Genomic DNA, 26,632 nt, shown 5'->3' on the forward strand with positions numbered 1-26,632 from the left:
AGGTTAAAGAAGTCATTTCATCCCTTGCTTTTGCATAGGCAGCTGAGAACATGGCATTTGTGACTGGAATCCAACTCATTATTTTTTCTACTAAGGTGTATCCCCTTCCTAAGGGTTAAGTCTCCTTATATGAAAGGCAATGGTTGTATCGCTGTAGGGACAAGTGACAAATTTTCACACAAAACTTGCAACCTGACAAAACATTGCATGGGTGATGTTCATCTGTTATGTACTTGCAGTACAAGACAACTGCAGTGCAATTTGTAACAGTATATCATCATCACTTTGACCATATCATAATTTTCCTTCCCTTTGCAAGGGAACCTTGATAAGGGTTTTGAGTGCAGAGTAATTCAAATAGATTTTAGTGCTGGTTTTGATTTCGCAAATCACAGGGCACTTATTTATAAACTTCAGAATCTTGGAGTGGGTGGATATGTTTTAGGATTACTTCAAGATTTCCTTATAGGAAGGCAGTAGTGAGTTGCTGTGGACGGGATCTTTAGTGAACCAAGACCTATTGTGTCTGGAGTTCCACAGGGCAGTGTTCTTGGTCCACTGTTATTTTTGGTGTATACAAGTGATATGGTTGTTGGCCTGGAAAACAAGATTATTTAGTATACCAATGATGCAACACTTGTGGGTGTAATGAAGTCTCCACTTATGAGAAATGAAGCCTCAGCCTGAACCGGGACATGGACCAGATCAGTTACTGGCATATATCTCTGAAATATTACATATATGACCATAATGTCTACATATATTATATACCATTAAATCGGCTAGAGGTCAATATTCACATATGTGTTAAACTTTTAGGGCAGGAGGAAAATTATAAAACTATGTTTGCAACTCTCAACCACTACTGGTTACTGCTATTTAAAAAGTTCAACAAGACATAAACCAGTCTGTCCGGCACAGGAAATAAAAATACTGAGTGTTACAAAAGTTTTTATTTTATATAAAAATTCATACTTATTTCAAGTACATATAAATGGGAAGTTTCCTTTCAAATATCACTGCATAACCATAGTACTATATACAATATCAAGTTTACATATCAATACAGTAAGGAATCCATTTCTAACTAACCCCAATGGACTTGATCAGATAGTTTGTTTTATGTCCGCGTCACACATTGGCGATTCAAGACCGTGACTGTTGTAATGGCTGGGTTTGGTGACCGATCGGCATCAGTTGCGGGCCTCCAGCCTCAAAAAAAAAAGAAAAATCGGCTGATTACGACACCACAACATCATTGAGATGAGATTACGAACATGTGTAGTTGTACGCATAGTTGCCGATGATTCAGGCCATGCCCACATTTAATGGTTTTTACAGGATGGCGACGTCCACGAAGGCATGATGATTTATGCCCGACTTAGTTACGTCCCATGCCGACAGACACAATGGTAGTATCATGTGTCGTGAAAATGTCTTTCCATAATAACCTTGAAAATGTACAAAAAGAATTTACAATAGCATTATTGGAGAACAGTTACAAGATGAACTTTTTTCTTTTTATCTTTGTGTGGACAATAACAAAATGGAAAAAAAAGGGAGTCAAAATTCACTACCATAGGAGGAGCCAAAATACACAACTGCGCAACCCACTGCACACACTGTGGGGTTGCCAAGTACATGGCGTACGTAGTACTGGATGGCGCAGGTTGACACTGCTAGTTACATCTGATGTAACCAAATGCTGACGCCATCTCGTCAATCATGATGACATTACAACACAGTTGCGTCATGTGGCATGACATGGCGACTTTTGACAGTCGTCGTGACTTAACCACACAGGTGCTGCGCAGCCTTGCATATTTGCCATCACTTGGTGGACATCGTCAAACTCGGTGACACGATTGCGAATCATGCCAATTTGGTCGTACCTAGAGCGTTACCATGTCATAATGAGCAAATTACGACGGTCGCGGTCTTGAATCGCCAATGTGTGACGCAGGCATTATTAAAAATGTACAGTATATTAATGACAACTTTACTTTTATTCTTTATCAACAAACATCTTTTCTAAAAAATTAATTCAATTCAATGCTAATAAAATCTAATACTAATAAAAAATACATACACTTTCTGAATTATATAAAATAAGTAGCTATTTCCAAACCTGACCTGCTACCTTGAACTCTTAAGCTCAGTAAAGGGATAATAATAACCTACTATTTTAAGGTACTTATAAAAAATATTGCTTAAACAAAACTTAACTAAACTGAAGATGCTATGTGGGTATGTGTGTGTAACAATGAATAGCAAACACCTTGGACATGGCAGTAAACATTAAAATTCAAATATGAGAGAACATCCAAATTAATGCTGTTCGCAGCAATCTCTGCATATCCACACTTATTAAAGGGGCATTCACTGAGTGATAATAAAAACCACCCTAGACAAGGTAAGCACCCCTGCACGCAATAACCTTCCAGTTAGTATGAGGCTTGGCATTGGAAAGGATATATTTGTGCCTAATGATATGGGAAAGAGGGACCTTATTATAAAGCAAAGGTTTGTTTAAGATTCATAAAACATTTCATAGCTATTGGTATGTTTGGGTCAAACAAATCTTTCCATTAGACACGAGAAATCCTACTTGTGGGAAGATGAACGAAGTAAATATCATTTAAGAAGTTACTGTAGCTACCTATATTTTTCAAGCTGATAACCCACTTGTGGATGTATGACTACTAGCATGATATGTCTTATCCAGAAATTGACAACATTAACAAGAGAGTGAATGGCTATTCAAGGAAAAAATAAAATACCTGTCTGAGAGAAACGTGGAGCAAGAAAAGCAGTGATCCACCAAAATGAAAAAGGTAGGGGAACGTGAACAGTTATGGTAGAAGGTACCCTACTATCCTGTCAGCCAAAACCAATTATTGACAGAAATGCTCAAGTTAACAAGGTAAGTTGAATGTTCCAAGTCGTAAGAGACTGGGACGGAAAAGTAACAAATTAAAGCAGCAGTGGGTTTAAACAGTGTTAGTGTGAGGGATGCCCTCTGGCAGATCATATATGGCACATTCTGCTGGAGCTTGCTGTGTCTGACATGGAGACATTCCATGGTGTTACAGTTGCAGTAGATGAGTAGATGGCCCACAAAAATAATCGATGAGATTGTGAAGGCCTAAACAAAGATCCATTTCAGGAGGCAAGCTTGAGAAATTCCTTGTCAAGTTCCCGCAAAAGACATCAGGCTTGGAGAGGATGAGACTCAGTTCATGAAATGTAAGATTTTGGCAGAGCCCTCTTTGGTCCTTGATGATTGCAACAGGCAGTGTACATACATCACAGGCGCTAATGAACATACCCAACAGTGAGAGCAGAACAGGAAAAAATTATTCCCTTCTAGCAAATAACCTGACAAAACTTTGCAGCTTAATGGGGGAACATTTGCTAAAGATTGAAAGGTGTACAGTATACATCCCAAAAAAAAGCTTCTCTTTATAAAGCTACCTGGACACTACAAACATGAAAACATGTATTTAAGGTTGCAAAGAATACGCAGTATGCTTATGGTAAAGGAGACAGCTGCAATGAAAGTTTTGGAACTTGGGTCAATTGGGGAGGAGGTCTGCCTACTATTTGATGTAGTTACAGTACTTGGAACAACAGAAGTGGGCTAAGATTCTTAGAACACATCACCTTATTTAATGCAGTTCTCAACACAATGAGGGAAAGACTAGTACAATAATATTATTCACCTCTAGTATCCTGGGTCTGGTAAAACGTCACAATAACTAGTTAGCTCTTCTTCAATTTTGCTGTGAATGGGACCATTTCTTTGAAGAATAAAATAGGATTGTAGAAGTCAACTGGAGGCTAGCACCTGGTGTTCTTTGATGAGGGGCCCATCAAGAATTTGTGATGGCTCTAACATTAAGAATTTGTGAAAGGCAGGGTGGGAGAATAAACTGTCACTGCCCCTGACTACGGGGAACAAATGCCTCCTTGTTTCCATAGCTAATGAACCGTGGTACCTAATCTAATCCAACCTGGGAGTCAGTGGATGGAAAATGTTTTCACCAAGATGATCTTTTAGTATGTATTGCTCCGCCAGATAGTGATGTCAAACCCTATTTAAGAGAATCTCCCGTGGCTCTTTCTTAGCAAGATTTAGAAAATAATGTCCTGTCCTGGTCAATTTTATCAAGCTAACTAAAATCTCTGAGATATGGATTTTGTCTGGTAATCTGTTAGGCTACAATGCAGTTTTACTGATGAATAATTATACTTTGAAATACAATACTGTACCACTTAATATAGCCTATAGCCTATGTGGTACTTTAAATTTGACCTGTTAGACAAATTCCAACAACCTGTGGAAATAAACATACTGATTTGTGGATAGCCATTTACTTCTATTAACCAGCTGAGTTAGGTAGCTGACATAATGAAATACTTTAGTAAAACACTACTGCATAATAGATATTACCATTTAATCATTAACAGGATGTAATGGTCATGTACTTGTGACCAAGTCAGTCAGCTTCATCCTAACATCTTTGCTGCTTATCCTAGGAATATTTGTAGCTAACACCCTTTAGTTTCTAATTTTTTGTTCCTTTTGTCACTAAGGGGCTGCTATTAAGCAAGATCCACAGGTTACTTGCTCTGCAGTGAGCGTGCAATTTGGGGACAACGCATACAGCCTACTATAATCACAGCCCTTACAGGAATAGAGATGAATCTGGTTGGCCGCCAGACATGTGTGAAATGTGTAACATGCTCCTGGCAGAGAGCCAGAATTATGGAAAGGCTCAATCCAGACTAGCCCTTTGGGTTGAAGGATTCAGTAGGGGTGTGGGGGAGGGGAATACACTTTTCCAGCAGACTACAGCACAGTGTTCCCCTCCTTTTCCAAGTAGATTCCATGTTCTGGTCAATATGCCAAGACATAGGAAACTAAGACCTCCCAGTTTGACTCCATGGATGGAAACAAGAGACATTCTTTGGTAGAGATGCCACCAATAATGTGCATGAAGCAGACCTTGCCAATGAATTATCCCTCCTGAACCTGGAAAACCCAGGGGCAACACCTTTTATTCTGCATGACAGCAATCCTCCTGAAGAGAATCTGGGCTCTCATGGGAGAGCCCATATTGAAAGGGGTCCCTATCAGTACCTTTTGAATAAAATCTTGTTTCTTCTTCATAAATTTACCTTGATAAATAAAGGCATGCTGTCATCATTTCAGGCCAAAGTGGAAGGTTATCTCAGGGAATAGTTTATGTGATACAAGAGTTAACATTATGTGATACAAGAATTATCAAAGCTCAAAAGGTAACCTTGATAATCGCCCGAGACCCAAGATTACCTGAGGTCCACCTGGAGGCTATTTGTGACACAACATAACCGCAGGTCACCTTAATGAACAATCATACTCCCAAAATGCACTCGGTTAACCATCATGATCTGTAAACTGCTTGTCTTAAAGCATAAAAGCTGTAAAAATAAACACTGTTTCTAACTTCACTAAAATAAATAAGGTGCCAATATGAACACAATAAGGTTAGCTTTAGGTTTTTAAAATATTTCATGAGGACAACTATGCAGCAGGTCAATAAACATCAAGTTTATTTACTACTAACAGTAAGTCACAAAAAAATACACAATAAAAGCTTTTTATGCTTTACTTATACAAACCACATACTCATACTAAAACTTCTTGACTGGTTAGGGTGGGCAAATCAATTACTCAATCACTGGGTAAAATAAGTGTAGTAGTGTGAAAACGATTGATACTTCCCTGTGTGAGAAAGTTCTCACTTGCTGACTGTCTGGGGATCAGAAATGTTTACTCATTAAAAAGGGTACGGGGGTACTTCAGGTAAAATTAAGTACTGTACCTTGTAGATATAGAATATGAAAATTCTGAAACAAATGTTTGTGGATTTCTGAGGTCCCCAGTTATTATTTTCATCTGGTTGGAGATAGCCATCACCTTGGTATTTGGTATCTGCAAATCAGTTCAGATCTAAGGTTCCTATTTGTACTATTTTACCTACAACTCTCATAGCAGGGTGAATTCATCTACAAGCTTGGTAAAATTACAAAATTCTGTATGAATTACAGAATCCTGTATGAATACAATAATTCTTGTCCTCCCTCAATCCATGATGGCAAGGATAATTGCAGTTTAGTTGTTCTGTGCTCAAAGAATAAGGAAAAAAGATATGAATAAGGCGATGAAAGTTAGTGAAACTCCAATTACATCTGTTTCTCTGAATCATGTGCCTAGCAGAAAATGTTGCAAATACTGATGAGTACCTCCACCTGCAACAGCCAGCATAAACAACAATTAAGCAACAGACTAATAACTTTAAAAAGTACAGTTACAGATAATAATTTACATTTTTGAGCACTGGCCTTTGTGAGATCTTAAATCTTGTTCTAAGACTGGAACACGGTAGCATTTTCAGTGATCTTTGTGTGAAGCTTTTATCACAACAGTCTGGAAGGGCAAGGTCTACAGGTCCTTGGTCTTTCATGTCCAACAAAACAGTTCTTTACCAGGCAAATGCCAGTATTTGAACTTTCCCAGAGCATGTTCCTACAATTGGTAGCATATGTAACTCGTTCACAGTTTAATGGTCAAGAAAAACCCAGCATAAGGAAAGGAGCCAGAGTGTCACTGTGAGATCCTACTTTGAAAACGTTGCTGATGTAACAGGTATCCTTTTCTTAAGGTCTTCCAGATACACAGAATTTGCAAGTTACTGTTAAATTCAAAATATATACCAGATCTGAAAAATTCAGATACCTAATGTTCAATACCGATATATGGAAACTGTTAAAAGTGGCAGAACTTAAAGGAGAGTTCGTCAAGGATTATATTAATGCTGTGTAATACCTACAATAAAACTGTTCAATGAAAGTACATATGTCAATGTTACTTTACACAACATGTATAAAAATCTACATTCTTACTGAATTATAACTAACTCGAAAAACGGAAAAATGATCAGCCTAGCAGTCGAATAAGATTGTTAGGTGGATGTTTAATGAGCGATGAGTCATAGGTGACAGAGACTATATAGGAATTCAAAAGAAAGTTGATAATGAAAAGCAACAAAGTATATTTGGGAAGCCAAACATATTACAGCAGACAATGAACACTGGTAGGAAAGTGAGGGGGATAGCAAGGAAATGAGAAACCTTGTGAAGGTGAGCATGGAGAAAAAGAGAAAAATTGATTGATACCAAACTCTCTCGTGAATCTAGCACAGGCCTCACTATATTAGTAGTATTTTATCCTCTATTCCACCATAATCAAACATGAATATATCATAAAGATATAGTAGAATAACTATGAGAGAGAAAGAAAAGTTCTTATAGGTCTACACATGTATTTTGCCATTTGCTGACAATTAACTAAATATACAATATATCTACAAGGTATAAACAATACCAAAGGAAAGAGAGCAACTAAGTCTTCGAAATTAGATTTTCATAAGTATCTTTGAATCTAGCTTCAGGTCTAATGATAAGCCTATATACCAAATGACACTCAAAAATACGAGTTTTTTAGAATCGGATTTTTGTAAATACCTGTATATTTGAATCTGTGAATATGATTCGGCTATGTATAAATAATGACTGGGAGAGACACAAAGAGAGAGAAAGCACATTTGTCTTCGGAGTCCGACTTGAATAGATGTACTTTTCGAATAAAATTAGTTTTATCTCTACAAATCCAGTACTTTACACAAGTGTTTGTGGGTAAGCACAAGCTTCCAGACAATCCAAAGAAAACTCCCAGTTCTACCTGGATGAATATGTACCCAGTACCCACCAGTCCTATGGTGGCAGATTAACTGTGCGTTGTCTGGACCCACCAAGCTCAACAGAGGTGGTGGGAGAAAAGCATTTCCTGTAATGGGTTTGTATAGAAAAAAAAAAAAACTAAACTAATTACATTTGTTGAAAAACATGCCCTTTACTTTACGTAAATCAGAGTAACCACTTAGGTGAGAAGGTTCTAAAACTGTTACCCTGCGGAATAGATATACAGCTAGGACCAGGTAGACCTAGATGAATTTCTGAAGGAAAGTACACTAAAGCACTGACAACTACCAAGGAGTTATAAACTAGACGTCAATCTTGCTGGCAAGATTCAAGTCCAGTTATAGAAAGGAACACTGATGAGGGTGTCAAGTCTGTTGCAGCTCTACCCAAGCTTTCCAGGGAATAGAATGCTTGTTTTGTGTGTCAGAAAGCGTCATGGTAGAAGCAAAGATCCCTAAAACAAAAATGTACTGTCCTTAAGGTTAGTTTCTCTAATGAAGAATGTTCCATGGATTCATAAGTTACGTTAGTTAAATGCTCCAGGACCAAGGCAAGTAGCTTGACTGTTATACGGAAGACTTTTGGTAAACACTATTTGGTTTTAATGAAAAACTTGAATTCTAAGTTCTTACCCCAAACTTCCACAAGTATATTGGCTTTTATATCTGACAAGAACTTACTTGACCAATATACAAGCAGTAGCCAAAATTCACTACTTGAAATATGAAAGTTTGGAGGCAATCAGTGCATCTTCCATTACAACTACAAATCTGCCCCTATATCCCAGATAACTGCAGATGGGCCCTACGGGAATATGAGAGAGCGGTAAATGATGATGTCTGCTATAATTATGTAGTAGGGCTGATTAATCAACTTCCTCAACCGTTTCTTCTTGTAGGAGGCATGAACAGTAGAAATCCATTGTGGGGTGATGTTTTAGTTAATAGAATAGGAAATCCCATAACATCACTAGTTGAAAACGAAGACATAGGGATCCTTAATACAGGTGAGCCTACTCACTTTCATATACAGACAGGCACTTTGTCATGTATTGACCTATCCATAGCTAGTTCTAACTGCCTTACTGACTTTCACTGGAGAACATTGGATGACTGGCATACTAGTGACCATGCACCAGTAATCATTAAAAGCAATAGTAGTCCACCAGAGCATAGGTCTCCTCGCTGGTGCTTGGATAAAGCAGATTGGAATGAATTCAGGGAATGAAGTGAAACCGAAGGTGATATGGATGAGTTTAGCGGTGTTGATGATGCCATTGATTTACTTATTGGTACTCTTCACACTGCTGGATTGCATTCCATTCCTAAAACTGCTGGGTTATTTGTGGCCACCTGAACTCCAGTTACTTCATCGGGCCACAAGAACTGCTCTAACTAGATGCCGACGAAACTGAACAGAACATAACTTCATAATATATAAAAAGTGTAGCGTACAAGTACTCTGTGCATTAAAAGCAGCCCGTCGCCAATCCTGGTCACCCTTTGTTTCTTCAGTGAATAAAAGAACTCCACCTTCAGCTGTGTAGAGAAAAGTCAATAAAATAGCAGGCAAATATACTCCTAACCTTCCCCCTGTATTAAAGGCTAATGGGCAATACATCACAAGTGCATTGGAAGGGAGTAACAAATTAGCAGACCGTCTTGAAAAAGTTTCCCAGAAATCAGAAACATCTCCTGGACACCGATATGGTTCCAGGGAAGAACAAATGCCACCTGATTTTTCATCCAATGAAGAAGAACCCTACAATGCTCCGATTACTGAGAAAGAATTTGATTCTGCCCTGTCAACATGTACAGATACAGCCCCAGGACCTGATGAGATTCCATATGCAATGATGATGCATGTATGTAAGAACGCTAAGCTTTTTATAATTAGCATTATCAACAGAATTTGGCGTGATCAAAGTTTCCCATCAGTTTGGGAACTAGCTTTAATTTTAATTGCCTTGACATCTTGCCTTTGTAAGATTATGGAAAAGATGGTCATGTAAGGCTTGTTTGAGTATTAGAAAAAAACACAGTGTGTTTTTTTCTATATGTGAATCGTTTGCATCAAAGCAACATCATGTTACTATATTTTTTGACCTTGAAAAGGCCTATGACACAGCATGGAGATTTGGAATCCTTAAAATTATCCATCAATCAGGACTTAAAGGAGAACTGCTATTGTTTATTGAGGCCTTTCTAACACGTCAACGCTTTCAAGTTAGAGTTGGTAATACTCTATCAGAAAGTAAATTTCAAGACGAAGGGGTCCCACAAGGTAGTTCTTAGTGTTACCCTATTTGCGATTGCTATCAATGGTATTTCTCCTCATATTCCTTACAATGTATTGCACACACTTTTCGTAGATGATCTTGCTATATCATTTGCATGATCAAGGATGTCTGTTATTGAAAGAAAGCTCCAACTTAAAGTAAATAACATTGTTACATGGGCAGATTAAATGGGTTTAAATTTTTGACTAACAAACCAGTTGTCCATTTTTGCCGTATTCGCTGGGCTTCATCCAGATCCAGATATATATATATATATACAATCAGTAAGCTACTAACATCCTTTAATATCCAATTTGCTCTACCTCTGAAATAATATATTTTCATATATGTTGAAGAAGGAATAAATTATATATGAGTATATATATATATATATATATATATATATATATATATATATATATATATATATATATATATATATATATATATATAAAGAATTCCCTGTGTAGAGGAAACCAAATTCCTTGGTTTAATTTTTGATCGTAGGCTAACATGAGTGTCTCATCCAAAGATGTTAAAGACAAAGTGTCACGAGATTTTAAACATTTTTAAAGTTTGAGCTCACACGTCCTGGGGTGCAGACCGTCAAATACTTTTGAGGTTGCAAAAAGCCCTGATTTTATCGAAATTGTTATATGGGTGTGAAGTACACTCTTCTGCAACCCTCAGCAGCTTGATTTTCTCACTTTCCTCCAACGGAAATTTTTTGTTTGATTAATTTTGACAGAGTATCTATGCCTTTAATGACTGACCTATAGGTTATAGCTTTACAATTTGGCATACGTAATTCATCAATGATGCCCAAGGAGCAGGGTGTGGTGAAGGTCACTGCCATATTTAAGTGGTCAAAGACAAAAATTAAGACCTCAACTTTGGCCATAACAATTCAGAGCCATTTATAGCTACTTTGCAGTCTGACTTATCAAATCATGTCGTCAGTTACAGAATGTTATAGATGGTAAGACACCACTGCCTTAACCTAGAACAAACAAAGCGAGTAACATCACTGATTTAAAAAATGTGATCTTATCTGATATGTCAGAAATTGAGCCTGAATACACAGTCTTTAAAACTGGAGGATATTATTTCTGAACCTGCAGATGTCGTCATAATTAGTTACCACTTTGAACCAGAATTCCTGGTGCTTTGGAGATGAATGGCGATACAACAGATGCCGACACTTCCTCTAGTTCTGATTCCTCAGAGGCTGGAGACAAGAAACAAACAATACTGAGAAAAAGGGTCCACACAAATTGGCATTTAGTATGCCAAGTTTCTCTCTCTCTCTCTCTCTCTCTCCCTCCAGGAAACCTTTCCATCCTCCTCATTCCCTTACTAAAAGTATCTTTATAAGAAAAGAATAAAAAAAAAAAGTAGAAAGCATTTCTCTCTATCCAGAAAGGCTTTCCTTCCTACACTCCCAAAATAAAGGAAGCACATTATAAAAAATAAAGAAGCACAGAAAGTATTTCTTTCTTTCCAAGAAAACCTTCCCTTCCTTTTCTATCATAACATATGAAATATTAAAAAAAAAATTGAAAAAAGCAGAAAAGCTTTAAAATGTGCAGCTGGTTTTGATCTTCTTTTGACTGTTGGTGTTAGCTGTGGATGTAGGCAAGGTGGGATGAAGGTGCCTGGTGTAATGATGGAAAACCCTCATTAATATTAATGATATCTTCAGTAACCTATGTAACATAAAAAAACAATTGTTTTTAATTTTATCGAGAGGCGAGCGTAATCTCCTGAAGTTGATGATATCTATGATCGTGTGTGTGCAAGTAGATGAGTACAGGTAAGCAAATTCTACATATTAATTGGATGAAAGAAGGAAAAAACGAATGCAGCTCCCCTTGTTTTTCATTTGAAATGCAAAATTTCTCCCTTGCAGAAGGTTGATATTGTACAAGATGTCATAATAATTGAACGAGTTTTTCATATTTCTTCCATAATGTAAAACAATGAACTGAAAATTAGAAGGACAATGTTTAGAGAAATTGCAACACGTTATACATGCATGTGGCTGCAATCAATAACTTATGAAAATGCCAAACATTTAGTTAAATGCTACCCATGTTATGAGCATAAAGCCAAGATAACTGTTCTGCCTAAAAGTTTAGTTAAGCCAGAGTACAGTATAGCCCAGGATAGGGGCTGCCTGCTTTAGGCACAAGAATGTTGTCCTAAATAAACTTCTGTATTGCAGGGAACAAATTCTAGCACAAGGGAACAGCTTTAGAGAAAACTGATTAAGCGTACGATGCTTGTGCTGAAAATATATGTAGCAGAATGTAAGCTAGTGTTGCTGCCCACAAAAATCAAAGAAATCTAGAAAATTCAAGTGTTGCCATTCCTCAGCGTTAGCCTGCAGATTAACATTGCTCAGTCTTCAACATCAAGTGCCAGCTAAGACGGACATTATCTTTAATTTGTACTGTATTAGCCCAGGCAGAGGCTAGAACTGATATGTATACCCATAAAAGTATATCTTAGTTTTACCAGACCACTGAGCTGATTAACAGCTCTCCTAGGGCTGGCGCGAAGGATTAGACTTATTTTATGTGGTTGTGGTTACTTAGCAACGGGACCTACAGCTTATTGTGGAATCCAAACCATATTATAGTGAGAAATGAATTTCTATCACCAGAAATAAATTCCTCTAATTCTTCATTAGCCAGGCAGAGACTCGAACTCGGGCCTAGCGAGCACTAGGCCACAACTCTACCGACTCGCCCAACGAGGAACTTATGCAGCCTATATCTATCTTGTACAGAGAGGTTTACATACTAGGCTATGCATAGCCTAGTAATTGTCTTGAATGTATGGTAACCTCCAGGTGTCAAAAACTCACACACAAAACTGACATGTACGTTTGTCAATATACTGGAACTGCACTTTTGGAGAGTAACCTATATGATGTTTTTGCCTATACATCATTATGAAACTAAGTATACCTTAGTTTAACCAGACCACTGAGCTGATTAACAGCTCTCCTAGAGCTGGCCCGAAGGATTAGACTTATTTTACATGGCTAAGAACCAATTGGTTACCTAGCAACGGGACCTACAGCTTATGGTGGAATCCAAACCACATTATAGTGAGAAATGAATTTCTATCACCAGAAATAAATTCCTCTAATTCTTCATTGGCCGGCCGTAGACTCGAACTCGGACCTAGCCGAGTGCTAGCCGAGAACTCTACCGACTCGTCCAACGAGGAACTGTATTTGCCTAGTGTTTAAGTGATCTAAATGATGCTTGGCACCTTGACCTTCAATTTAATCAGCCTTGGTGCTGGGACCATTCCTGCTGGCAGTCAGAGAAATTTTCTGACTTGATAAAATTAAAAATGCCCAACACCACTTTTTTTCCCACTGTTCCATGTAGTACAGTGCCATCCTACTGACTTCTGACCTTATCCTAAGGGTGGTACTTCAACCTACTGATCGCCATGTGAGAAAAGCTATTTTATTGTCCCCAATTAGCGCTAATCATCCACACAATGGCGTTCACTGACTGCCATCTGATTCAGCGTACCATATTATTTATCCTGACGTCCCAGATACCGTTTCTGAAGATCATGTTTTCTTATTATTTCATGAGCATGTTTAATTTCAATGTAAAGATAAAGAATCTATTAAAAAAGCTGATTTAATTTGATTCTGTTTTCTACAGATTTCCGAGTTTAAATTCACACATTCATAATAGCTACGTCCTTCACCTAAGTTATGAGTAGCCTGTATGAGAGTAGCATGATTTTCTATCTGTTTCTATTGAATTCACTTTTTAATTGCTTATCTTGTCCTACTATCCATGATTTGATTTAGTAAAAAACAAAAAATGCTACACTTTGGGTCAAATACATTATGAGTACAAATTTCCATATATCTGTTAAAAGTTTTTGTGTCTGTAACAACCATGCTATTCATTACATGCCTGTGCATAAATACAGTTTTCATTTAAAGTGCCAAAAAGAGTTCAAGTGTGTAATAAAGAGATAATATCTTTAAGAATAAAAATTCTTGCACAAGTTGGGTTAAATTTATCTGTGATTCTTTTCCTTTGCACACTGACCAGGATTTATTCGAGTCAAGCAAAACTATAAAAAGAATATGCACCAATTACAACAGCTGATTGTCAACAGAAAATGTCAATAACATGGACAACTAAAAAGAATATGTTTGTGAGTTGTGAATGAAATTTTCATATGTAGGAACACTGGAGGGCATGAGAGGAACACGCTCATGGCTTACTACTATGACTTGATTATATGCTTGGGTACTGCTGTGACGAGAAAGACAACGCTGCAATTGGAAACATAAGCTGAGGGAACACTGGTGGAGCTTTGGAGGTTGAAGCTACACCAAACTGGAAGACTGTTATTTCTTACAAAAAATTTAAGGAGTCATAAAAAAGACGGATGAGTGGGATTATGGAAGACTGCATCTCTAGGATCTTGTAAGATCAAACTGAATTCTTATGTACGATTAAGAAAGACAACTCCCTTTCTGATAGGAGTCTGGAAGAGAGTACAGATTGATGACCAGTCCAAAGGTTCAGAAGTTTCTTGACTACAACAGTCAAGCTGTAGAAGCTTGAGAGGGTTTGCAATGTGTTTTGACATGGCTCATATATCATAGCATGAAACTTCTTGGCTAAGGAAGATGTGTGAAAGAAAAAGAAAAGATTGCTTATTGGGCTGTATTGGTACTAAATGATCTATAATGCTCGTTTGTCCTTGAAAAGTACCATAGTTTCTCTCTCAGTGGAATAAGAAAAGATTAGCTAGATGATCAGTCCTTCTCAATATGTCTTAAAATTTTGAAGTTATATAATGATGATCATCCAATGATTATGTAAAAGTCCCAAGTTAACGTATGATTCTAGGTCACATACCTAGGTTTGAAAAGTACAGTGTCATCCACGAAAGAATCAAGATCTTGCAATATAAAGGAAAGAACCTGCATATTGGTTAAAAACTGCAACTCCAAAACAGATCCTACGTAAATTATATTCTAACTTATAAGGTGTTCTTTTAGTAGATCCTGGTCCTTAGCAAAAACTTCTTTGAACTCCAGAACAGCGTCAGTAAAGCTTTGGCCATTCTCACTTCACTCCTACACTAGCTCGAGCTATGCATCAATGAAGAGCATTATGAAAGAATCTATGTTGCCACTTGTAGAAGCTCCAATAAGGACTGATTTACTAACTAAAAGGAAGACAAAAATACTAAATTATTTCAGTTCCTTCCAATTCTTCCTGTTGCCCAGTTATGGAAGACTATCAGTGCAGTGCATAAGGTTTCTGATCTAGTGCTTTCCTCGGTTCTTCAGGTATTTGATCACATAAAGCTAAGTGGAAATAGAAACTACAGCACATCACAACTAATTCACAAAGGCACTCGCAACATTTTCAGGTGAAATTATTATTCTTACTGCAACCAATCCAGTCCTCCACACAGCAGTCGGCACATGCATCCTGTTGATTGAACTTCGATCAATTACAGGTCCTCATCTTCTGGTCATAATACAGATCCTGTTGTAAGATTCTGGCAACCTATCATGAGCTTCCTTTGGCACCCAACGTTGTGAATATCTCTGCTTACAGGGAGCATGGAAAATTATTTGACATGATAATGGAAGAAAACAGGCTCCTGTACTGCTTATGAGACTAATTCATAGGTCCCCCAAACTCTAGAGACACAGCTAGTGTAGGATCTTAGGAACTTTGCTAGAAACCTGGCACCATTTGATAGAGACTCTCCATTTTCATAGTGTGGTCCTTCCGCAGAACAGTGTAACCTCTTATAAAAGTCCTGGACAATATGCAAAGACTGTGTCCATCTAAGTGTTTTTATTTTTTTTCCAGAGGATGTTTCCTCAGCTTGCTGCACCGATTCCATGGACTTTACTAAAGGTTTGACCACCTTTTCCAAATACAAGCAGCTAAAGCACATATCCTTACAGTTCACAAGGAATAGTGCTTGAACCATGAGGATAATATAGCAAAACCCACGCCATGTTTTAGAGGATCAAGTTCACAATCACTGTCAATGCCTTCCACTTCAAGGGGACTTAGCAGAAGAGAACTCAATCATCAAAGAGATGCCTATTTCACATACCTGGTGGATGTCCTCCATGGTGAACAAAATGTCACTGCCATTAGCTGCAGGTCAACACCATTGTTACACAATTTCACGTGTCGCTTCACCACCCACTGCACTTTGGACAGCTACTTCTTGGAAATCTCCCTACACATTACAAGCAGAAGAAATTTTATGAGTGTCTTTGTGGCTAGAGACCATGAGCTTGCTGCAGGTTCTTCCATCTCCAAATCTTGGATCATCATCAAGTATCCTCTCTTCCACCAAGGGATATATGGTTGTCCATCCCCAAATCTTGGACCATCATCTAGTATCCTCTCTTCCACCAAGGGATATAAGCAGAATCAATCACAAATCATAAAAACGTACCAAATCATACAGCACTGCACATATAATGATCTGTTAACACTGTTCCTTCATTTTTGTGAGGGAAATAGATTAAGGATTAACTCAGGGAAAAACACCCAAGGGAGAAAACTATAAATGAATCTTTAGGAAAGTCAGGGAAGAATGCTTATCATACAAGTCTGCCACAGGCCAAAGAAAGCGAGAGTTTTGGCTGAGTGAGATGGAGGGATTCGACTACAAGAAAAGCTCACTAGCATTCTTATTTACTACTTTGTTCATTTTAAGTAGCAATCAAGTCTTGTCTATCGTCCCTGACCAATAAGGTTTTAAATTTATATAAACACATATTTCTTATTCAAACTCTTTCATTCATAAAACAACCTAACTCTGGTCTCTCTGTCATAGAACAGGCTTTGCTGAGCTTTGGGTTTGATATATCATCGCAGCAGTAAAATTAATAGTCCCAGCCAAAAGGAAAACAGGAAACCATCGTCCGTGAGATGCAACGACTAACTCAGCAGTCAAAGGTCCACATAAGATGCCAGGAATGGTTGCCTGCAAAAAAATGGAAAATACCGTAACTGTTTATATCAATATCATCTATAAAATCTCAGTATATCTATACAATACCCTTGTTTCACTCCATAAAAATGGAAGTGTCTATGCGACCAGTACCGGTGCTTCAGCAAACATCCTTCCTGTAATGGGATTACAGACAGGGTTTTATAACAAAATTAGTTTTTTCATCAAATTTTTCAATCATATTATGCCCTTATCATGGTCTGCAATACTTCCCAGACCCACAGCCTTTTCTTCAAATAGGAGCAGAAGGCTGAGTGCGTTGTGATTACAAATTCACAAATACAGCGAGCAATTCTCACGCTTACACGTTCTTTCACCTTCCAAAACGTACCACAAGTTTCCCCAAATTGACCTGTCTGGTTAGCAGAGACTGTCCATGAAGCCTGTTTACCACTGCTTCTGCCAAGGGCAAACTGAAGGTCAAATGTCTTACATAGTGTTATGAACTCAAGCTATCTGGCCTTCCTTCTCCCATAGTTAGACATTAAGGTATAAAAAATAGACACTTGTAAAACATCTTAAATATAAGTCTAAGCTGCTACTCCAGTACCACACATGAAGGATACTTTGAAAACAACTTGGATGTAGTTTGATTCCTTGCTATTAAAGCAGGTACCATACATCCGTCTACCCAACTGAAGATAGTTGTGAAGAAATGATTGATCTCAGAGAACTTTTAAAAATTGGTATATCAAGGATAAATGCTTTGAGAATCCAAAATATTTTACTCAAGGAGTTGATGAATCCAAGAGGGTACAGGAGGGGTTCCACACTTGGAGTAGTCTTAAAAGGCAATGTGTAACCATAAAACCTAGTAACAGCTGAGATGTAATAGCAAAAGAAATCTTAATGGCTAACACACTAGAAGTGCATATGTATGTGTATGTAAAAATACTTACATATATATATATATATATATATATATATATATATATATATATATATATATATATATATATATATATATATATATAATATATATATATATATACTGTACATATATACATATATACATATTATATATATATATATATATATATATATATATATATATATATATATATATATATATATATATATATATATATATATATATATATATATATATATATATATATACAGGCAGTCCCCCGGTTTTGACGGTTCCAGCTACGACATTCCGAGGTTACGACGCTTTTCAAATATATTCATCAGAAATTATTTCCCGGCTTACGACGCATGTTCCGGGTTACAACGCGTCGTCGCCGATCCGACGGAAGAAATTTGGCCCCAAAACGGCAGAATAATCATAATTTGAAGGTTTTTTGATGTAAAACTCAATAATAATGCAGTTTACGTCGTTTTCAATGCACCCAGAGCATTAAAAGTAAGGTTTTCTTATGATTTTGACGATTTTCGACGATTTTCCGGTTTTTACGACGATTTTCGGTTACGACGCAAGAAGAACGGAACCCCGTCAGAAACCGGGACCTTTGTATATATATATATATATATATATATATATATATATATATATATATATATATCACTTCTTTTACACTTATCACTCTCTTACACTGATTTATGGATGCTGCATTTATCAAGCAGTGAAAACTGAACTGAGGTTATAAAGAAGTACTTACTATCGTATTTGAAATAGCAAATGTTACTCCAGCATGATGTGGGGCAATGTCAGCGTGGTTGCTCAGGTGTCCGGCTGAGTTTGCTGCACAAAGTGCCATAGCCAACGATATTACTCTGAAAAGAACAACAGACACACAAAATTAGTAGTATTTTTCCACAGAGAATTAATCTGTAGTGTTCTTGTTCAAAGCACAAACCAGACGGATGCAACACTTTTCAGTTCTTTCATATGGTTAGCTTCTGGGCAGACAAATTTTTTGTTCAAATGCACTACAAACCTAAAAAATGCCAAATTAATCAATGATAATTTCCTTTTATATCAATGTAAACAAAACATTTGTTTTGAAACATGGAAATAAAAAGTCTAAATAAACTAAAATAGTATATGACTGCGTAGACTATTATAACTCAAAAGAGCATGCAGAGAATGAACTCCGGGAATATTGCAAAAATACATACGAAATCAAATCAACCCAAGTTTTATATGCTGTAGGTGCAAGAGGAGTATGAGTCACATATCCTATATGCAGAATATCTAGATTATATATATATATATATATATATATATATATATATATATATATATATATATATATATATATATATATATATATATATATATATATATATATATATATATATATATATATATATAGATATAGATAGAGTGGTCTTCATTTCTGCTAAGAGTGCTTTAGAGCCTACATGGCCAAGTGGAAATTCTCCTTGAATTGAATGTCTCTTGAATTGAGCAGGCCCAACAATTAGGCTACTGCAAAGGAATGTATTTGCGATAAAATGAACAAGCTTCATTGAGCTTAATAACAAATTTACACCATTATAAATAGTTTCGATTAAAGGACCACCCACTTTTGAAGCCCAAAACTGTTACCAATACTATTTTAAAGCAAATCACAAGAAATAAAAGGTCACATGCTAACTCTGGAATACAGTACTGTATTATTACAACAATATACCTCCTTACGCAATTCGAAATGCAAAGTTAACCCGAGACTATCCACTTCATTAAAACTGTTAATATTCTATAAACGAAATAAATTATCACATTTTAAAAACTATAAAAAAGAATATCATAACAGAAAACCGTACATTTCTGCAGTTCACCAAAATTGATTTCCATACAGGCAACATTACATGCATCATACTTACAGAACAGCAACAACCAAATTTGTAACTTCTGGGAACAAAGCGAGACATACACCGGGTCCAACAAGCCCAAAGAATGTCATTAAGCGTCGTACTCTTAGGACAGGCCATCCAATAACTATCATCTGATCCGCAAAATGACCCCATGCTGGAAAAGAATAATGCCAATATACTCATCTACAGTGTAAGAAACAATAATCACCACCTACAATTTCAAGGGCTTGTCATTCATTAAAAGCAATCCAATTTACGTAACACTTATGGGCCTTGCACTATAAACTGGATATACCAAGTCAACATTCATTCTCTACCACTGAACCATTCTACAGAATATTATTATTATTGCTATTATTATAAATAATATCATTATCATGTACTACAGTATACCTAAATCAGGTTCTCATGCCATACATTTGGCCATTTATTTATAATACCTATTTTTATGTGTTATATAACAGTTAACGTATTTACATTCAGTCTTGTCACATGGGTTGCTTCTTTGGCTGCTTTATCAACCTCTTAATTTCCTTTGATCCCTAACATATTTCTACATTTTTTCTATTAATATATAACTTACGGAGTAATAACTTAATTTGTTGTACAATATTATTTTTTGGGTTTTTAACTTTGAATAGCTTCTATAGTGCTTTTCAAGTTGCTAAAACTCACAAAATTATTGAGTGATGGTGATTTCTCTTTAATTATTTTTATGGCTGATGCAATTGCACACAACTCTGCTGTGAATACTAAAAGCATTATTAGGTAGTGAGAAATGATAAATTTTCTCTTGGGTTACTGCAGCATATCCCACTCTGTGCTCTGCTTTAGATTCGTCTGTGTATATTGCGTTATGTGGACCTTTTCGGCTTATATGCTCTATTATATGTTGTCTATGGTGCTCTGGGGCATATGAATGACTTTCTGATATATATTTCAAGTGTGTACAAATTCTAACTTTATTCATAGTCCATGGAGGCGGCAACTTTACCATTGAAGGTAACTGTACACTTATGTCCAGCAACTCAAACAATCTTCTAGCTCTAACAGGGAAAGGTGGTGGATGCTTGTTTATAGATATATCTCTTAATTAAAATAATTTTTTGTTCGAGAATTGCTTGTCTGAATTGTGCACTCTTCACTGTTACTAACTCTCTATGGAGACACAATGGTAATTCACCATTCAACTTATAAAGATGAGGCTCCTGAACATATTCTAATGCCTTCGTTGTGAATTGGATCCAACATTTTCAGCTTCCATAATCAATGATAGACAGCACTGTTACTTTATACAGTACAGTAAGGGAATGTCTATTGGCTTCCTAAGTAGCGTTGGATAGTTTTTTAATTAGATTTAATGCTTTTTTACATTTTTATTTCATGTATGTTATGTGAGCTTTCCAATTTAGGTGAGTATCAAATACTAATCCCAAAAATTTTGCAGTTGGGCCAATTGGTACACTGTGATTTCTGACTTTTAAAACTATTTCTTCACCTTTCTTACACTTTTCATTTTTATAAAACAGAACTGCTTGAGTATTATGCATGGATAATTTACAGCCTGCAGATGAGGTCAATTCAACTATTTTTAATTTGGTTTTCTTAATCATTCACTCTGCATGTTTTATGTGAAATACCGAATAATATATGGCAAAACCATCCATATACAGGTTACTTTTAATTCCAATAGGTAGATTAGTGTGCCACTAAGGAGGCTTCCCTGTCGAACACTATATTCATGTGGAAATGTTTTTGACAAAATATTGTAAATTCTCACCTGAAATTTGCTATCTTTCAAAATGTTTTGGATAAACTTAGGTAAATGTCCATGGATGCCAGTCTTATATACAATTTTTAATGTTGCATACCTCCATGTAGTATCATATGCCTTTTCGATGTCAAAAAAGACAGCTACAGTAGTTTGTTTTCATTCAAATCCTCTACGTGGTTGGTCTTCTACATTAGACAGAGAATCTAATGAAGATCTGTTACATTGTGACCCGAATTGAGTGGGAGTCAATATTTTATTTTCTCGAATGTGCCATGTTAGTAGAATATTTTCCATTTTCTATAGTATTTTGCATAAGCAAATTCTTAAAGAAATTGGTCCGTAATTACTTACATTACTGGGATCCTTTCCAGGTTTGGGGACAGGAATTATTATAGCTTTACACTATTCATCAGGAAATAAATTTCGAATCCATAAATGATTATAAAACTGTAATAAGTATGCCTTTGCCAAAAGTGCTAAGTTAACGGCGATCCGGTTTTACAGCACTTGTTTAGTGACGAAAATCGGCAATTTTCGGCGCCAAAAAATCGCCAATTTCTGCTTCTCGGCGCCAATAATTGGGCATTGGCGCCGAAATATACCTAACAGAGGCGTCAATAACCGATAATCGGCGCTTTTCAACGCCGATAAGCCCTGAAAATCGCTGAAAAAGTGCCCGCAGATTTTCAGTTATCATCATACCCTCAGAACAGAACCCCGCCGATAACCGGGACTGCCTGTGTCAGGTCTAATAAATTTTACCAAAAGTGGAAATTTCCACAAATTTAAACCAAATGAATATGTAAAAATATATATAGGACTCTTGGACTCAAACCCGGAAACAAATTCTTGGGGTTCAAGAGCCTCCCCACCAAATCAAGGTGGTCCGAAGTCGAGGAGCTCACAAGGAGAGCACAGGATATCTAAAGTAAAGACCATTAGGTACGGTGGATGATTATGTTTGAGGAGGTGCCATAAAAACTTAAATCCTTTGGATGTGCTCCTAACAAGTGCAAATGATCAAAACAGAAATGGCAAACCCCAAGATAAAATGCATACATACACACACACACACACACACACATATATATATAGACACATACAGGCAGTCCCAGCTTACTGGCGGCAACAGTTAATGGTGTTTCGGTTTTACAATGCTTGGCTAACGATGTTGTTAACCAGATTTTCGGGGCCAGTAAGCGATTTTTGGTACCAGTAAGCGGTTATTGGCATCAGTAAGCGCTTTATTGGCGTTAGCAGGCGATTTATCTGCGTCGGTATGCAACTTTTGGCAACAGTAATCAGTTTATCGGCGCCGATCAGTGCTTAAGCATCGTGAACATCATTTTTTACCTGTCTTTCTTGTGGCTAGATGTACGCATCAAAGTTGCAGAGACCACAATCGAACAGGTTACCTTTCGAATAAACCAATGGATTTTGAAATGCTGTGAATCCCAGATGTAAGTAATGTTCTATTAAGTACAGCAGTTCAGTGGAATCATCTACAGAATGGAATTCAGCTTGGGAAAAGTGGTTAACATTCCTTGTATACACTGAATTGAAGGTACTGAAGTGTCTAGGTATGAGGTTATGCAACATCAATAAAAAAACATAAACCTCTCATTTCAATGTAAGTTACAATAAGACTAGCATACTGACACCTCTCAGGTCTAAATATTGCTGGGTGGTTGACAAGACTGCCATACCTGCCCATGTTGGTTTCACAAATTAACTGTGATCCAAGCAACAGCATCCTTTCTCAATACTCAGATCAGTGAAAGGAGAAGTTGGACTGCAAGTTGAAGAGAAGCATTAAAATTCAAAGCAGAAAAGGATGTAAAGGTGCCAACAGCAAAGATTCAAGAGCAGATAAGACAGCCCCTTGAAGGGCACACCATCAGGCACCAAACTACTGCTGTTGGTCCCTAAGGGGAATCAGACTTGGAAAGGGGTAGAGCAGGCCAATGACCGATGAGAAAGAGTAGAAGGAGAGTACGAGAATTCGTACATCCTACTATAATGGTAATATGCTATAATCATAGATATAATGAGAATAACATTATGAAAATGCTTAAACCCAAATGAGAACCGAAAAAGCAGCATAAAGCACGTGAGGAGCGACGGGGAGAGAAAGGTTGTCAAGTATAAGGAGACTCTGGGAGGGGGAGGGGGTTAACACAGTGGAGCAGTAGCTTGATTATTATTATTTTGCTTTTCAAAAACCAACAATTTAACAAATATTCAACAGTACGGTTAATGTTTCAGAAAATGATGTATGCATAAGCATACCAAGCTCACTTCTTGAGACTCAGAAGAGACAGATGTTTTTATGTAAGAACTGGGGTTTAGAGAAATAATCTGGTGCGCAACTTGAAAGAAAAAGCTGTGAAGTAATCATTAAGCTGTGAAGTTATCATCAGGCAAAAAAAAAAAAAGAAAAAAAAGAGGAAGGTTGAACACCTTAACAAAACAGTGACAAAAAGCAAAATTGAGAGTGAAAAAATTATATATACGCTAATTACCAAAGCCTTATTTCATACTGCTTTGGGAGGGATGGGATATGTGAGGGTCTGAACGCCTTGGTTAGCAGGATACACCTTTGAACCAAAATGTATGGCAATATAAAGCAATGCCGGTTTATATTTTTAAATGTGGAATCATTTCTGTTTTTCCAGATATAACACTTACCAACTCCACACAGGGAACTGATGATATAAGGCACGGCAGTGAGGCTCATACTCTCTTTGTTGGCTCCCAATGTGCGTGACAGGTAAGTGGGAAGCCACTGCATTATGATGTAGTTGCTCCAATTCATGGCAAAATGAGCAATGTATATGGACCACAACGACCAATGCGATATCCATTCCACCCATGATACGCACATGACTTCCTACAAAGGTGAAAAAAATTATTACAGCTCAAGAACATTTCACAGATTCCTTAAATAACACATAATTCTATTAATGGTTTATGGTCGAGGTCAGAAAGAGAACTACTGCTAAATACCACAATATCACGTTTATTAGTTACAACCTTCTGTTCCACTTGAGTGAATCATCTAAAATGTAGAACCAACCAAATAATTGCTAGGAAGTGAGCACTACAGTGAAAAATCTGGTTTTAATCAACATATTCCTAAAAATCATGTGAAGTATGTAGTTGTAGTCTTGCATATTTATCAAAACTTCTTTGAACAGGCAAGGACTTAGCACCAATTTTCATATGGAGATTGTTTATTTCTATGCTTAGCTAAAATTTATAAAGATATAACTTTTAGAGCCACACACTGTTCAGCAGCTGATAAAAGGAAAATGATATAGAAGGTTAACTAGTATGTCCCCATTTCCATTTACCCTCCCTCCTATAGGTGATGGCAAAGTGAATCTATTTTCCTTGTGGGGAGATTAGGTGGGCACTATGAATGTTAGGTAAGTATAGCAATAAACAACTTTAATATGACAACAGAATTCCGTAAAGGGCCAAAATGACTGAAATACTGTCTGCTAAAACAGAATTCCATCTAATAAAAGGAGCCCATAAAAAGGGCAAAACATAGAAATTTATTGCTATGATTTTGAAGAACAACTTTCGCCCTCTACAGGCAGGTAATCGGTGAGAAAGGAGTTACTGAAAAGCAGTATTTATATCAAGAGTTCCAGTGGTCAGCTGTTACCGCACTCCAGTTGATTGCTTCTTAATCTTTGGTTGGAGGAAGATTTTATCTATAATATCTGAGTTCCAGGCTCCTTTTGAGAGGTTCATCACATTTCTTTGTTTAATCAGTGCTGATTCTACCAACAAGCTTTTGAACCGACAGTTGCTGCTATAAATTATTTGCGACAAATTCCAGTTTATTCTGTGATTATAGTTATTTATTTGGTTAAAAATAGCTGAGCTCTGTTGGCCAATCTTATGTCGGTTTCACAGGCAAATCACTCCCCCAAAGATTAATACAGCATGATCGTTCAGTTAGGTATGGACAACAGAGCTTATGCCTGCTAAGAAACTGAAATAGTCTTAAAAAGAAATAACCAAATAATTCTGAGGAGTCAGAGGGTAGTTATAAGGGCTGAGAAGTCAAGCTCATAGTTCCCTCCTGTTTAATTATCCCCCAGACAGAACATCTAGCTGACCTCTGGGCTGCACCCTTCCAAACTCTTGTACTCTTCTTCTGCTGCGGATGGTCCTCTTTGTATTTAAGGTCGTACAAGAGGAGAATAAGGAAAAGGAGATTTTAAGGTTGACAGAGATACCCTGAGTTAAGTAAATGTTAATTGCCTTACAATGTACAGAATAAATTCAACAGCAAGGATTACATGGCATCACTTGATATAATAGTATCGATGCACTGAGGAAAAACACTTGCAATGGGAAATTTGTCCCCCAGATAATTAAGTTATTCTTGAATGCAACGGTTTGCCAGTTTGGAATTCATGCAACTTCTATTAGGAAAGGACTTGCACTAATCAGATATATTGGACATCAACTCCTGTAAGGCAGTGACATGTCTGATGAGAATAAATTACCTCAACAGACTTATCATATGGACATAAATAGCAATGGCAGAATTTGAGGAGGTTATTAATTCACTTATACATATATATCACTGTCAAAGGGAGAATTACTTCATTAATTCACTGAATTCAAGGAGGACACTTGACATAATAACACTGCACTTGTAAATAACCAGGAAAGGGTTAATGAAAGATGAAAAGTTCGAGATAAAGAATAAAGCTGAAGAGTGGACTCTTCTATGTTCCAGACGTACCTTATGCAATTTGTCTGTGCTTTAGCAAAGCATGAATAGACAGCTCTTCCTCCCTTCAGCAGATTTGGGCAGGCTATATCAATGGTTGCTTAACTTTCAGTCATCAACAGAGAGAGATAAGCTTAGGAAGAGATCTTCCTTCTACGGTGGCTCGCTTGCTACTGACTTCTTT

The 26,632-nt window shown here is 36.9% G+C and overlaps 1 protein-coding gene across 1 annotated transcript in view; it reads right to left on the bottom strand.

The window, feature by feature from the left end:
* Positions 1–15,951: 15,951 nt before the first annotated feature.
* LOC136825660 (uncharacterized) overlaps positions 15,952–26,632 on the bottom strand; it is a 28,347-nt gene continuing 17,666 nt past the window's right edge. The window contains exons 6-9 of the mRNA XM_067082347.1: positions 24,381–24,582; positions 19,928–20,072; positions 18,757–18,871; positions 15,952–17,107 (exon numbers count right to left, since the gene is read on the bottom strand). Of these exons, the coding sequence (XP_066938448.1) occupies positions 16,952–17,107; positions 18,757–18,871; positions 19,928–20,072; positions 24,381–24,582 (618 nt within the window). The 3' untranslated portion in view covers positions 15,952–16,951. The remainder of the gene's footprint in view (positions 17,108–18,756; positions 18,872–19,927; positions 20,073–24,380; positions 24,583–26,632) is intronic.

Source organism: Macrobrachium rosenbergii, chromosome 39 (assembly GCF_040412425.1).
Source record: "Macrobrachium rosenbergii isolate ZJJX-2024 chromosome 39, ASM4041242v1, whole genome shotgun sequence".
In the NCBI taxonomy this organism is placed as follows: Eukaryota; Metazoa; Arthropoda; class Malacostraca; order Decapoda; family Palaemonidae; genus Macrobrachium; species Macrobrachium rosenbergii.